This window comes from Taudactylus pleione, unplaced genomic scaffold (genome assembly GCF_031769625.1).
Source record: "Taudactylus pleione unplaced genomic scaffold, aTauple2 ptg000026l, whole genome shotgun sequence".
NCBI lineage: Eukaryota > Metazoa > Chordata > Amphibia > Anura > Myobatrachidae > Taudactylus > Taudactylus pleione.
The window spans coordinates 36735317-36751718 of NW_028284428.1; the positions used below are offsets into that span (position 1 = coordinate 36735317).

At 48.7% G+C, this 16402-nt stretch overlaps 1 protein-coding gene across 2 annotated transcripts in view; it reads right to left on the bottom strand.

The window, feature by feature from the left end:
• RPGR (retinitis pigmentosa GTPase regulator) overlaps positions 1 to 7665 on the bottom strand; it is a 131952-nt gene extending 124287 nt beyond the window's left edge. For both annotated transcript variants that reach the window (XM_088451688.1, XM_088451689.1), the window contains exon 1: positions 7545 to 7665. In XM_088451688.1, coding sequence (XP_088307814.1) covers positions 7545 to 7581 — 37 coding nt within the window. In that variant the 5' untranslated portion in view covers positions 7582 to 7665. The remainder of the gene's footprint in view (positions 1 to 7544) is intronic.
• Positions 7666 to 16402: the final 8737 nt, after the last annotated feature.

Genomic DNA, 16402 nt, shown 5'->3' on the forward strand with positions numbered 1-16402 from the left:
AGCTCAGGTTTAGAGATATTCATGGTTGAGCAGAGGTAGTCAAATCAAATTGACTGAGGTACTAATTAAGTCACATGTGGTCAAGCGTGGTTATAGAATATTTTTTCACTTCTCTAATGGTTTGTATATTATTTATGTCATTTTAATTATTTTACATTTCATTAACACTTATTGATTTATCTTTACACATCTATCCTTTACACTTCACTATCACCTTTTTTCCCCTTTTCGTGTGATGCCCTGCTGATGGTCCTTGGCTGGAATTTTTTGAGGTGCCTTGCTTCTCGGACGTGAACCCCTTAATGTTAGGGATGCTGGTATAGAGGAGCCTTGACGTTGGCCCAGCGCTTATTCATATATTTGCAAATGTATGTAATCAATACCTCTGAATTTCTATTATTATGTAGGATTCAAGTATTTTTGATTTTGCTGCAGTGTGCTGGAGGGCAAATTCCTTTTTTCTGTAGTTCAGTGTAAACCCCGCCCTTTACAAGCACCTGTAGTATGTCATTAAGCTGATTGAGCAACTACCATATTTTTTGCTTGGATATGCTTAAAACCTGGATTGTCAGGTCGACCAGCATTCAGCCGCTTGCTCCAGATCCAACTCCAGCCAGAGACTCCAGTCTGGGTTCACAAACAAACACAAACATGACATAAGGGACACGTTCAGACGAAGTGAGTCATATTTAATCTTATTTGATTTGGCATAGTTAGAAACGTAGGACAGAATATGGTCAGAAAGGACTGTCTTAGAGGCTTCCCAGAATAAAACCAGGGTGTCCCAGGTTGCCGTCTAGATGTTCAAACCATTTGTGTTTGAGAGATAATCAAAAGTCTTCAGAAAGATAGAGATGATCTGCAAACTTCCAGGATCTGTACTCTCTCCAAGGACTGGGCTAACAAAGTTCAACAAGGATCGGGGCATGGTTGGAGACTAAAATGTTGGTAATATTGGAGTCAATCGCCTCAGTCACCAGTCCATCAGGTATAAGGATGTAGTCTATGCAATGAAAGAATTTATGTATCCCTGAATACAAAGTAAATGATTTTCCTGTACGGTTAAGCAGTCTCCAGTGAACCACTAGGCCATGGGTAACTTTAAATCAGGAGATATGACTGTCCCGGCAGGGCTGAGTTAAGGCAGAAGTAGGGGATTTTTAAGGTGAACTTGTTGTGATTAAATTCACCCTTGAGAATTAGGGTTGGATTGTCCCTTTGTAGTTATAAATGGGAGAAGAGAAAAAAAATAGTTTGTGAGGAATTAGGGGCATAGACATTAAGTAAAGTACACTTAGGGCCGTATTCAATTAGGAGCGAAAAGTCCGTTATCATTTTCGCTTTTCCCCATATTCAATTTCAAAGACTTTTCACAGGTGCGAAAAGTCTTTGTCAAAAAAGGGGGATAACTTTTCACCATAGAATTGACACTGTTGCTTTTTCCTCCCTGCTGGACTCTCTTCTCTCCCCTATCATTTCTCTCTCCTGTTCTGAACAAGCTACTTCCCTGTACAATTCCTCCCTTACTTCTGCTCTTGATTCTGTTGCTCCAGCAATAACTACTCACCCTCGCAGATCCACACCACAACCCTGGCATTCCAAATGCACCAGATACCTACAAAAGTGTTCCAAGAATTGCAGAGCGTCAGTGGAGAAAGTCACGCTCTAAGGCTGACTTCCTCCATTGCAAATTTATTCTCTCTTCCTACAGTGCTGCCCTGTCTCTCTCCAAACAAACATATTTCAAGAACCTCATCTCCTCCCAGTCCTCAAACCCCCGGCGTCTCTTTGCCACTTTCAACTCCCTACTCTGCCCTTCCACTCCTCGCCTTCCCTCCTCGCTCTCTGCCCTCGACTTTGCCACCTACTTTACATCTAAAATTGACTCCATACATGAGGACATCATATCCAATCAGACCCTCAGCACTCCTTCCCCTCCTTGCCCTTACCACCCCTCCCCTTCTGTCTCACCAACTCTGACATCCTTCTCCCCTGCTTCTGGAGAGGAAGTCAAGGCCCTCATCCGGTCCTCCCCACCTTCCACCTCCCCTCTTGACCCTATCCCTTCCCGTCTCCTCTCCCACCTGTCTCCTTCTGCCTGTTCCCATCTGGCTCACCTCCTTAATCTCTCCCTATCATCTGGCACTGTCCCTTCTGCATTCAAACATGTCTCCCCCATTCTTAAAAAACCTACCCTTGATCCTAACATACTTTCCAACTATGGACCCATCTCTCTTCTCCCTTTTGCTTCCAAACTCCTTGAGCGTATTGTCTACAACCGCCTTACCACCTTTCTTTCCTCCCACTCCCTCCTTGACTCATTTCAATCTGGCTTCCGATCTCTCCACTCCACTGAAACAGCCCTCACGAAAGTTAGCAACGACCTCCTTGCTGCCAAATCCAAGGGCCACTACTCTCTGCTCATTCTCCTTGACCTCTCTGCTGCATTTGACACTGTAGACTACCCTCTCCTCCTGCAAATCCTTTACTCTCTCGGTTTACGTGACACTGCCCTCTCCTGGCTTTCCTCCTACCTCTCTGATCGTTCCTTCGCTGTGTCCTCTCATGACTCCTCTTCCCCTCCACTTCCACTAAAGGTAGGAGTTCCCCAAGGTTCTGTTCTTGGACCTCTCCTTTTCTCCCTATATACATCCTCTTTAGGTGAACTCATTAACTCCTTTGACCTCCAATATCATCTCTATGCAGATGATACTCAAATTTACCTTTCCACCCCTGAGCTCTCCCCCTCGCTCCTTACCCGTATCTCCAACTGTCTCTCTGCTGTCTCTTCGTGGATGTCCCAGCGCTTTCTTAAACTTAACATGTCTAAGACTGAGCTGATCATCTTCCCACTCTCTTCCACTACATCACTTTCCACAATTACAGTATCTATTGATGGCACAACTATCTCCTCTAGCCCCAAAGTGCGCTGTCTTGGAGTTATCCTAGACTCCTCCCTCTCCTTTAAACCGCACATTCAGCACCTCTCGCAGTCCTGCCGTTTTCACCTAAAAAATATCTCCAGGATTAGACCCTTCCTCACCCAGGATGCCACTAAAACACTCATCCACTCACTGGTCATATCCAGATTGGACTACTGTAACCTTCTCCTAGCTGGCCTCCCAGTCTCTCACCTCTCTCCACTACAATCTGTTCTCAATGCTGCTGCTCGGCTCATCTTCCTCTCCAGACGTTCTACATCTGCTTCCCCTCTCCTTCAAGCCTTACACTGGCTCCCCTTCCCCTTCAGATGCCAATTCAAGGTTCTTACATTTGCCTACAAAGCCCTCACCAAATCCTCTCCCGCATACATTTCTGACCTTCTCTCCCTTCACACTCCCGTCCGCCCACTTCGCTCAACTAATGCATGCCGCCTCTCTTGCCAACTGATTACTTCCTCCCAATCCCGCATCCGAGATTTTGTCCGTGCTGCTCCCTACCTTTGGAATGCTCTCCCTCTCCCTATCAGACTCTCCACCTCTCTACAAATCTTCAAACGGGCTCTCAAGACCCACTACTTCATCAAGGCCTTTCAGCACTCATCCTAACCCACCTCATGCTCTTTCCTTCCTATCTTCCCCTTCTGTGTCACGCCTGTCTGTCTGCCCCTCCCCTTAGAATGTAAGCTCTCATGAGCAGGGACCTCTTCCCTCATGTGCTTCTCTTTACATTTTCTTCTACTCTCTACTCCCCATTAGGGCACCTTACACGGGACCGCCAACTCCCGGCAGCTTATTGTGAGTGCTTTAATCACTATTTCAGCAATGTATATAAGTCGTGTCCTTGTCCTGCACTGTAATGTACTGTAAGTTACTTGTTTCTTGTTCACCTATTAGTTCTATGTACTATGTAAGGCGCTGCGGAACACTTGTGGCGCCATATAAATAAAAGATAATAATAATAATAGAATAGGTGGCGAAAAAAAGTGCAGAAATGGGGTTTTGGGGTGCAGACTTTAAAAAAAAAGTACCCTGCAGCCCTTGGAATGTCCCCTAAAAGTTATGTGTCCAAAAAAAAATTTTCAAATTTCCATAGGACACCCCAAAAAAAGTGGTTTTGTTTTGAGGACAAAAAAAAAAATTGGTGGACAAACTTAAAAACTAGCGCAATCAACTCGGAGGGTTCCCCAAGTATGCGGCAGGTGTTTTATAGAATGCGGTTGATTGCGGCAGGTGGATTTTTAATGATTTTTAAAAGTGCACTTTAGGGACTTAAAAATATGCTTGCACCCATTTTCATGTACCCCAAATTTGATGGGACTAGTTGTTTTTCCAAAAAAATTAAGCTAAATGCAATTCTTCACCACATATTGAAAGACGCATAAAAGCACCTGTCGGGACAGTTTAAAAACCCCTAATACCTTTAGCAGGCCAATTCGGGGGTACCCAGGGTGTGACAGGCTGATTTCCCCAAAAGTCACAGGACTTTTCAATACTTACCTTTATGCCGGGTCCCGTTTTCGCCGATTCCTAAATTAATACGGGGATAGGCGGGCACGCGCCCGATACTTTATCCCCAGACAAACCTGTGATGACGGCGAAAAGTCCGACCTCGGACTTTTCGCCTCTACTTGAATATGGCCCCTTAGTATTATAGATTTGAACTGTGAGCAAAGAAAGCGGCCCTCAGGATTACCTAGCGTTCCCACTAGGCTGTTTTAGCAGGGCTCCGCACCCTGCCCGATTTTAAAAAGCTAAAATGCGCCCTGCCCTTATGGCCGTGCCCCACTGAAACAGCCAGTTGGCTGCTGTCCCCACCCGGGGGCCGCAGTGTCCCACAGGTGGGAAAAGTTAAGGTGAAACAGTAACTGCCGGGTAAATAGATTTCACTCTGCAGGGAGAGCTTTGGGGCTTGCCCCACATCTCTGAGTGCGCTGAGCATGCCCCCTGTAGGGACAAAAAGGGAGTGTGTTTTAAGGAAACGCCCATTTTAAATGGTCATGCCTCTTTTTGAGTGGCCACATCCCCTTTTTCACACTAGACGCCCTGCCACCCTAGCGTAAACCCTAATCACCAATACGCTCCAAAATAGTGTAAGGTAAACACCTGGCCAAGACTACTGCCACCCCCCTAGCTTTAGTACGATAAGGGGCAGATACAGTCTCCAATCCATGAGCCTCTAAGAGTTGTCGTCCTCTCTTCAATGAGCCTCCTGTAAAAATGTGATGTCAGATTTGTTACATTTGAATGGTCAATGAACATCGCAGGAGGGCATAGGTCAACCAATACTAGTTGAGGGGGAAGGCAGTTAATTACCAGAAAGTGAGCCCAATAGGGTCCCAGCCATAAAGTGAAGGTGGCCCCACTACAGACAACTCAAAACAAGCCCGGCCATACATCAAGGGAAAAAATTGACAGCAACATAGTGTGAAAAATAAAAATTGTATACACAGTAGAGAAAAAAATAAAGAAAACAACATTATTACATACATTTTAAACTTTTTTATAATTTCCCCTTAAATTTCATCAGAGTTAAAAGCAATAATCATAATTTATAAGCAATGTAGGTAATATCACTGGGTGAGGCATAATAAAAGTAATGTGAGACCAAATATATAGTACAACTTTAAATTACATATCGCATTTACTGAACATTACTTTAATAATTTAGGAACTGAAAAAATATCAGTGCAAATTAGCATTATCTTTCACTCTGCCATAAAATCTACACGTACAATAAGTCTGCATATGTTATTTTATAACTACCTGTATACGTGCTATTTAAGGTAAAGTATTGCACAGTGTTGCAGTATCTATATCAAGATAGCGAACTTCAGTGTAATAGACCAAAATGTTGCAAAATAAGCATAGTTTTTACAAGGGAAGATATTACTGTAAGGGGTTTGTACTGCACACTGGGTCAAATATAACAGATTCATATCAGTGAACTGCAGTAATTCATGTAAGTTCAGGCAGGATGAATGCCAGCAGCCAGGTACTGTAGACAATGTGCATAAAAAAGCCTGCTGTGACTAAACCTTGAGAAACATGTTTAATTACATAGATGCATATATGGCCATGGGGGCTGTCAGAGAGGTGCAGTAGGTGGCAGTCAGGGACCTGCAGTAGGGGGGGCTGTCGGAGAGGTGCAGTAGGGGGGGCAGTCAGGGACCTGCAGTAGGGGGGGCAGTCAGGGACCTGCAGTAGGGGGGGCAGTCAGGGACCTGCAGTAGGGGGGGCAGTCAGGGACCTGCAGTAGGGGGGGCAGTCAGGGACCTGCAGTAGGGGGGGGCAGTCAGGGACCTGCAGTAGGGGGGGCAGTCAGGGACCTGCAGTAGGGGGGGCAGTCAGGGACCTGCAGTAGGGGGGGGCAGTCAGGGACCTGCAGTGGGGGGGGGCAGTCAGGGACCTGCAGTAGGGGGGCAGTCAGGGACCTGCAGTAGGGGGGCAGTCAGGGACCTGCAGTAGGGGGGCAGTCAGGGACCTGCAGTAGGGGGGCAGTCAGGGACCTGCAGTAGGGGATCAGTCAGGGACCTGCAGTAAGGTGGCTGTCAGAGACCTGCAGAAGAGGGGCAGTCAGGGACCTGCAGAAGAGGGGCAGTCAGGGACCTGCAGAAGAGGGGCAGTCAGGGACCTGCAGAAGAGGGGCAGTCAGGGACCTGCAGAAGAGGAGCAGTCAGGGACCTGCAGAAGAGGGGCAGTCAGGGACCTGCAGAAGAGGGGCAGTCAGGGACCTGCAGAAGAGGGGCAGTCAGGGACCTGCAGAAGAGGGGCAGTCAGGGACCTGCAGAAGAGGGGCAGTCAGGGACCTGCAGAAGAGGGGCAGTCAGGGACCTGCAGAAGAGGGGCAGTCAGGGACCTGCAGAAGAGGGGCAGTCAGGGACCTGCAGAAGAGGGGCAGTCAGGGACCTGCAGAAGAGGGGCAGTCAGGGACCTGCAGAAGAGGGGCAGTCAGGGACCTGCAGAAGAGGGGCAGTCAGGGACCTGCAGAAGAGGGGCAGTCAGGGACCTGCAGAAGAGGGGCAGTCAGGGACCTGCAGAAGAGGGGCAGTCAGGGACCTGCAGAAGAGGGGCAGTCAGGGACCTGCAGAAGAGGGGCAGTCAGGGACCTGCAGAAGAGGGGCAGTCAGGGACCTGCAGAAGAGGGGCAGTCAGGGACCTGCAGAAGAGGGGCAGTCAGGGACCTGCAGAAGAGGGGCAGTCAGGGACCTGCAGAAGAGGGGCAGTCAGGGACCTGCAGAAGAGGGGCAGTCAGGGACCTGCAGAAGAGGGGCAGTCAGGGACCTGCAGAAGAGGGGCAGTCAGGGACCTGCAGAAGAGGGGCAGTCAGGGACCTGCAGAAGAGGGGCAGTCAGGGACCTGCAGAAGAGGGGCAGTCAGGGACCTGCAGTAGGGGGGCAGTCAGGGACCTGCAGTTGGGGGGCAGTTAGGGACCTGCAGTCGGGGGGCAGTTAGGGACCTGTAGTCGGGGGGCAGTTAGGGACCTGCAGTCGGGGGCAGTTAGGGACCTGCAGTAGGGGGGCAGTTAGGGACCTGCAGTAGGGGGGCAGTTAGGGACCTGCAGTAGGTTGGCAATGCCGGTGTGCCGGAGATGCGGTCACTCACCGGGTACCGGCTTTTCCTCCTCCTCTTCGGCGGCCATGCCTGGGAAGCAGGGAAGGAGCCGTCACTCCGATGCTCTCACACACATATCACCCGTAGAGCCGTCACAGACTGTACCTGGGACGCGGACCGGAAGTAAACAAACTGTTGGTCTATAGCAACGGGGGCGGGAGTCACCATGCACACGTCGCGGCCAGGCACTGCCCCCGTGTGGTTGGAGGGTTAAACTGTGGCTGGGGGGCGGATTTTCTACCTGTCATGACTCATGAATGAAAAGGGAATTCATATAACGCTAATGTTATATGTGCTATAATAATGCACTAAGAAACAGTGATGGCTAATGTTGTGGAGACGCCACAGCAAAAATCTCTTATAAAACTGTAAAATTACGCGTCTGTAACACTCATACCCATATGTCATGTCATGAATGAATCCGATTTTTACCGGAAATTTGGAAAATAACATGGCAGCGTGAGAAGATGGGGGCGCATTCGGGGATACAGATTGATGCAACATCTCCTCACTACAGATGCAGGGACACAGTGACTGCTCTGCAGAATAGCCAATGCAGGAGCCTTACTAACTGTTATATGGCACCAGTGTAGGGTAATGCATGGGAAATTACAATAGTATTGACAACCAATACAATATAAAAAGGTTCCAACGGACTGTACAGGTTAAAAAAAATATCACATGAGATAATGGCTAATGACCATGGGCCTGATTCAGCATGGATCTCTTCTGCTTATACGCACGCAACACAGTTGCTAATATCAGCGATGATATGTAAATGTTTGCATTGCGATCTCAGCCTGACATAAAGACGCCCACTTCCCCTTACATCCGTATACTTGGCCAACATAGCAAAACAATCGGTAACATCGGACCATACGCATGGTTTAGGCAGGTCAGACCTCACTCAGGAATTGCTTACTTCAGCGAACGCTATGAGGCCTCAGGCTGCGTATGGCTACGCAGTGGATAATTTATGCACACCCCTGAAACACCTGCGTTCGGCCGACCACCCCCGTCACCACCCACAAACAGCACTTCCTGTCAATCACTGTGCCATGGGTCTGCATATCATCTGTGATCGCAGTCCCAATCTCAGTGGCTAGTTCGCGCATGCGCACTGCGATGCATGCGCAGAACACAACAATCGGCCGATTGCGTGCGTATAAGCAACTGCGTTCCTTGCTGAATCAGGCCCCATTTACTCTGGGATATGAGGGCAGAATCACTGACCCAAGTGCAGCGTTGTAACTAGGGGAGTGCGAGCAGTGCCGTCACCTACATGTGGCTTGCAGGGTGCAGCAGCCAGTAGCGCTACTGCAGAGCAACCAGGAGCAGGCCAGGCAGTCTGTGGAGCTGCACGGAGCATCCTTAGGACGCTCCGGGCACTTCATAGAGCCAGTAGCCCTGCTCCATAGACATAATACCATGATGTCACAGGTTTAAGGCTGACTTGCCAACTATCTGACTGCCTGCACAGCAGGTAGCATGGCATAGATGGGCGGTGCGAGGGTGCAATCATCATCGTGGCCCCGCCCCTCACCATTCATTGCAGAGATTACTGGCATTGTAAAGCATACTTGCCTACCTTCCTGGTACGGCTGGGAGGCTCCCGAAAATCGGGTGGAACTACCAGGCGCCTGGAAATTTGGGCAAGTCTTCTGGCTGCCTGCCACACGCCCGCATAACCCCTGCACCTCTACACACACCCTCAGCAGGTATGACAATGCCGGTAATCTCTGCATTGTGTAGCGGAGGCGCGGCCATGATGACGCAATCGTAGAGCCATGCCCCCCGCTTAGATTTGCTATATATCCCGATTTCCCCGGGAACATACTAGAATTGAACCCTGTGTCCCGGCATCCCGTGAACATTCTTCGGGTCGCCCAATTGTCCCAGTTTTGCGAGGAGCCGGATGGCAGTTGGTCGGGAAGCGGGCGGTGGCATCAATTTAAATTTGACACCGGTCTCGAGCCGGCAGCCAATGAAAAGCAAACGCAACAAGCCTCATGGCTCGCCACGTTACAGCTCCCTCTGATCTCGGCATCTGATGTTAGATGCCGCCAAGCTGAGCCTTCAGTTCTGCGGCGACGGTCAAGCAAAGAAGACGGCGGATGAAGGAAGATTGGCGATGGATGAAGAACAAAGTTTGGCAGTGCCGGCCCAATGGCAGAATATAGAAGATAAGGACCAGAGAGTACTGCAGGTGGTGAGAAGCAGAAGCTAAACGAAGCTCCCCACTGCAGCCTCTGCCTGCTTACGGGTAGGCGGCCTTGGCCACCAGTAATTTACCACCCTCACCTCCCTAGACCATTAGGCCATTGGGCATTAGACTCATGGATGCAATCAGGCCTATGGGCAGTTAGGTGGGCAGTGGGCCCGTGCTACAAGTTTAGTACTATATGCCCTATGGTAGGCAGGCAATAGTCTGAGCCCCTGGTGAGTGACTTGGCAGTAGACTCAGGGGGTCATTCAGACCCGCTCGCGAGCGGCAGTACGCTCGCAAGCGGGTCGATGTTCCCCACTGCGCATGCGCACGACGGAGGGAGCTCCGTAGTGCGCATGCGCGAGACCCGGGGAGCGACGGGCTTTCCATCGCTCCGGGTCTCGCACCAAAGGGGGCGTGCTGTCGATGTTGATTGACAGCACGCCCCCTTTGGTGGGCGTGCCGGGCAGACGGAGGCGTTCCCATGGGAACGCCTACCTTCTGAAGCCGGCCCCACTGATATCATTAGTGATGTCAGTGGGAGTGATTTTGGCTCTGATAGAGCCAAAATCACTACAGGGCTTGTGGCAGGGAGACCCTACCGCAGGGTCTCTGTCGCAAGTCCGATGGTCAAGACCATCGCGACCATCTTTTTGGCCACTCGCATATGCTGTGGGTGGTCACCCACAGCTATGCGAGCGGCCAGGAGGCCGCTCCATTTTCATGGAGGGTCCTGATTCAGAGCGAGCGCTCTGGTCAGAGCGTCCGGCTCTGAATCAGGCCCTCAGTCCGCTCTTTAGTGGCAGATAGGTGAAGAGGGTCTCTACTGTGTGGCATAAAGCTCCTTAATAACATTATGCCACATAGTAGCCCTCCCGCCTTACCTATCTGTACTTTAATGTGGATAAGGAGCTATACTGTGTGACATAATGTGTATAAGGGATACTACTGTGTGGCATACCATGTATAAAGGGCAATACTACTGTGTGGCATACTGTGTATAAAGGGCACTGCTGCCGTGTTGCATACTGTGTATAAGGGGCACTACTACTGTGTACAGTATAATGGGCACTACTACTGTGTTGTATACTGTGTATAAAGGGCACTAATACTGTTTGGGGTACTGTGCTGCTGCTCTGTGGGCTTGCATAGGGGCCACTGAGCCGCTCCTGTGCTGAGCTTGCGTTGCCGTATATTCTATTTTTTTGTACTTTTTGTGGGAGGGGCATGGCCACGCCTCCCTGATTTGGCCACGCCCCAGTGTGTAATTTTTTTATTTTTAAACTATAGCAACCCCACCCCCGCTCCACCCACAATGCTGCATCATGACCTGGGGGTAAACCTGGGAGGTGAACTGGTAAGTGATGAGGAGGGAGGACAGCAGGCATGTTTAAGAGTGTGAAGAGGGATGGTTAAGGATGGCAGCGGACCAAACACTGAAGGGGATAGGGCTTAGTGATGTGGCCAGGTGCGCCCGGTCACGAGGGAAAAAGAAACATGAATGCCTGCCCTGCCATTAATGGCAGAGAACAATCAGATATCCACCATAGATAGCAAAACCATCAACCATAGGTGGCAAACCATCGGTGAAAGCTATCCATAGAGCTGGTAGGTTTTAATGAAAAAGTGTGTTCTCAGGGCACGTTTGAATCCCTGCAGTCTGGTAGGCATTCTGATAGGACAGAGAAGTGAGTTCCAGATCAGGGGAGCAGCTCAGGAGAAGTCTGGAACCTATACGGGAAGGGGAGTCAGTGAAGGTGTTGAAGGAGAAGAGAAGTCATCCTGGCAATAGGAGAACATCTGGCAGTTACATTTACTGCTGCAATCCTTGATACATTTACAGTAATTGATGAATCCATTTTCACTGGATTTAAGGATCATATCTATTTAAATAGACCCATTTGTCATAAATGAACCTCTTTATTTTCTGAAGTTCATTGATAATATTGGAGACGTTTCTTGCTTTAACCATGAAATAAATTTTGGGATCAATTTTAATACATTGCTTCTGTAAGATGATCCTCATATCTACTGTCTTATCTTTTATGTAATTTCTATCAGACATTATGGGTTATATGTAATAGTCTGCGGACTGCAGGCATCGGTGAGTGCAGTCCGCAGGCTATTACATACACCCCTGTAATTTCAAACACATTCATACACCTCTCTCCAGCATTTTAAAATCCTAAGTGGCACTTTACTCCATGCGAAATATATCATTCATGTTAAGGTTATAAATGGAGAGTAAACATGACATGATCAATTTGCTGACGGGCACTGAGATCGTTCTCAATATGACTGATGCTATGATGAGTATGGGAAGAGCAAAAAATGCTCTCAAAAAGCATGTGAAAAGCAGTAAAATGAAGTCTGCTTTAGAATACAATGCCGCTAAGAGTGCAGTTTATTTATTAATTTGAGTTGGGGATGTAGGAGTGGGTTTAACAGAAATATGGCAGCATGTAGTAAGCAAGGTCTGAATGCTAATCTGCCCCTGATATTAAGTTAGTCCAGACTGGTATGATGTTTACACAAGTCTGGTCTTACAGAAAATACCACAGCACACTTCCGCATTTTATATTGCTTCCCTTTTTCTGGAGCATGCTGTAATCTTTTCTTTTTTTTTTGCACTGAGTTATCATAAATCTGAATCTGGGGGGAATGCAAGGATAACAGAAATAGGAGAAAAATGCAGAAAAGAATGGGAAAAATATTGATTTGTGCCAATGTTATAGCCCTTCCAGCACTGTTTACTGGATTAGGGGAACATTTTAAAAATGAAATAAGAGGACTAGAGTAAATTCAGTCTTTTAATATCCCCATACCTGAAATGTTTTATGTGGTCCATTAACAAGTTGAAATTGCAGAGTAGCATGGCTGTGCTAAAGCAGAGCTTCAAAGCTTTTCACTAAGCAAGCTGCTGATTCTTAGCAGTCTTGGACCCTGATTCACTACGGAACACAACTGCGAATGCATTAACGATTACACACGCAGTTCAACTGTTATAGTATGCTAAGCCATTCCAATCGTAATGCCATGCGCAGCACAACATAAGGACGCCCACCTTACCTTACTGTACATATCCGTAATGTTTAGCAAGACTGCGAAACCATCGGTACAATCGTGTACCATCGCAGCGTCAGGCACACTTGCACAAGCACAGATTTTACTCAGAAATTGCTAACTTCCACGCATGCTATCAGGCCTTAGGCTGCGTAGGCCATCGCAGTGGATAAATTATGCACGCTCATGCAACAGCATTGAAACACACTGGCATGCCTGCGTTCGCTCGACCAGCCCCTCATCCCCACCCACAAATGGCACTTCCTGTCAATCACTCTGCGTAGTCTCTGCGATTGCAGTACCGATCACAATGGCTAGTTCGATCACTGCGATGCATATGCCTGCGCAGTACGCAACAATCGGCTGATTGCCTGCGCAAATGCAGTTGTTTACGGTCAGGGATGGTTCTAGGGGCGGGCTAACAGGGCAGTCGCCCAGAGCACAGACCCCAGGAGGGCGCAACTGATTCCTCATAAAAAGAATGTCTCTAAAATAGATATCCTCCCAGGGGCGGATTGGGTCGCAGTAAATCGCGTGTGCCCCTAATCTGGGCCGGCTTATAATGACTGCTGGGCTAAATGGAGGATACCGCGATCAGAGCTCCGCCGAGCTCGAATCGGGCAGCGGTTCTAAGTATAATGGCCGCGGGGAGGGCTGCTGCGCATGCCCAGCAGCAGCAGCACCTCCAATGGGCCTTTGCTATTTGCTGTACTCCGACGGAGGCTAGCCCCTCCCACCACCGAGTCCTTCCTCCTGGTCAGCCCTCCTCCGATCTTTGCACGGGGTGACAGTCACAGTGACAGGATCCTGTCCTGTGGCCCTACTCTGAGAGGGAGGGCGGAGTGCACGGTTCCGGCTGTCCCTGGCTCAACTCATCCGTTCATGGCCCTGGCTGTCTCTGCCTCCTGCCTGCTTAAGAAGAGACTAGTGCTCAGCATGCAGAGAGGAGCACCTGCCCTGCAACTTCCATCCTGGAGGAACCACCCCAGCCACAGTAAAAGTAAGTTAAAATAGTACTTACAATATATAAAGTGGGGGCGGGGGTGGTAAGGAGCAATAAATAGAGGGGCGATGATGGATATAAAATATATAAGGAGTGGTGGGTATAAAATATATAAGCAGTGGGGGAGATGGTGGGTATAAAATATATAAGCAGTGGGGGAGATGGTGAGTATAAAATATATAAGGAGTGGGGGAGATGGTGGGTATAAAATATATAAGGAGTGGGGGAGATGGTGGGTATAAAATATATAAGGAGTGGGGTAGAGGGTGGGTATAAAAGTGGTAAGGGTTGGGAGATGATTAAAAACCGGTAATGGCAGGCTGCAGCTGGCAGTGGCAGTGGTACTTAAGCATGTCACTGTCATACATCTTATTTTTTATTATGGCAGTGGGCTGCATACTGTTGTATTATAAATACCGCAGGGGTTCTATGTGTTTATTAATTATATAAAATATCATGCATTTATGTAAGTTGCACTTGCACATGTAATACTTATTTAGGTGACATATACATGTGCATGTCACCTAAACAATTACTACATGTGAAAATGCAACCTACATAAATGTCAATGTGCATATTTTATATAAATAACAAACACATAGGGCACCTCACTATTATATATTGAAGGGTTCCTCCTATACTATATGTAATGATTTAGGTGATAAGATGATATATATTGCAGGTGTCCTATGTGTTTGTTACTTATATTTCATATTTCATGCATATTGATATTTGCGTAGGTTGTACTGCACGTTTTTGTTTCTAGATACTCGTGTACCTAAATGTGATGAATTGGGGGTGTTCCGCAAGGATATGCCCCCTCCCCAATCGGTCATGATCTCTTTCCGGAAGGAAACGTCATCTATAAAAAAATATCTATTATTTTATTTCATTTTTTTTGGGGGGGGGGGGAGGGGGCGCAACTTGGAACTTTCCCCCTGAGCTCCACAAACCCTAGAACCGGCCCTGTGTATGGTAGTGAATCAGGCCCTCATTCAGAGGCGGTCGGAGGATGCAAGCGGTCGCTCAGAAACTGGGCGGCCGCTTGCATCCTGACCGGCCGCCTCTGTTTCGGTCGTTAGGCTGTGGGTTTACACCCACAGCTCTAACGACCGCTAGGGTGATGGTCGCGATGGTCAAGGACCATCGCCACCATCGGGGCTTACGATGACTTTTCGTAAGCCCCGGAGAGCTTCTGACTCTGTCAGAGCCGGAAGCTCTCCACTGACATCACTAGTGATGTCAGTGGGGCCTCCCCCAAACGGCAGGCATTCCCATGGGAACGCCTCCGTTTGGGCTGCTACCCCCCCGGCCCGCCTTCCAAACGGGGCGAGCTGTCAATCAACATCGACAGCTTGCCCCCTGTGGAAAGAGACCCGCTACGACCGGCGCTGTCGGTCGTAGCGGGTCTCACGCATGCGCACGAAGGAGCCGGCTCCCTCGTGCGCATTCGAACTGGACAAACATCGAGGCGGCCGTGCGGTCGTAGACCGTACAGCTGCCTCTGAATGAAGCCCACAGGCCCTTGATCCCAAATTTTAAATGACAATGATATTGTTTGCAAAACCAGGTGGGTTTTGCATTTATATACAAAAGGAGAGTGGGCCTGATTCAGCAAGGAACGCACGGTAGCAGACTCACGCACCCAGTCGCTGCGAGAATATGCTAAATAGTGCACAGAGACCGCAGCAGAAGAAGCAGACACCAAGCAAAACATAAAGCCGCCCACCTATGGGCCATATTCAATTCGGAGCGAAAAGCCGTTTTCGCATGGTTTTTAGCGAAAATGTTGCCTGTTTTTTTCTCTCCGTATTCATTCCATTCCGTTTGCGCCTATGCGGAAAGTCAAGGCACTGAAATAGGCGATACTTTTTCTCCACAGAATAGCAGGTGAAAAAAAGTGTAAAATCTATATTTTGAGGTGCAGATGTTGGGAAACCCCTCAAAACCCTTGGTACAACTCGCCAATGGACAATGAAATTTGAAAATGACAAAAGTGGAGGGACAACTTCAAAAACTAGCGAAATAATCTACTTGGGGTGCTCTAAGAAGGGGCCAAGTATTTTTGGGATTGCAGGTGCTTGTATGACGGAGGAATCTGACTTTTCTAAAACTTCACTTTAGACCAGGACCCACCCGGGGCCATATAAGGCTCACGGAATCATTTGGTCTTGCCCTTGGAGCTTTTTTTCTGCTAGCCTTATCTGGCTAGCAGGGTGCCTAGAATGGCACCCTGCAGCCATAATCTTTGCAGCAGTGCCACCTGGAGCGTCCTTAGGACGCTTCAGACAGTAACACCGCTGCCCTTACAGCTTCCGGAGCATCCCCAGGATGGGTGGGCTCAGGCTGTGCTAACACACACATCGCCTCCAGCACGACAGCGATGTGTGTGTTATTCAGCAGCCAATGAGAGTCAGACAGACTCTCATTGGCTGCAGCTGCACACACATCCTCCGCCAGCGCTGGCGGAAATGTGTGTGAATCAGCAGCCAATGAGAGTCAGACAGACTCTCATTGACTGCTGCGCGCCCACTGCAAGAGCCAGGCTTCCGTCCGGCTCCTGCAGTGGGTAATGGG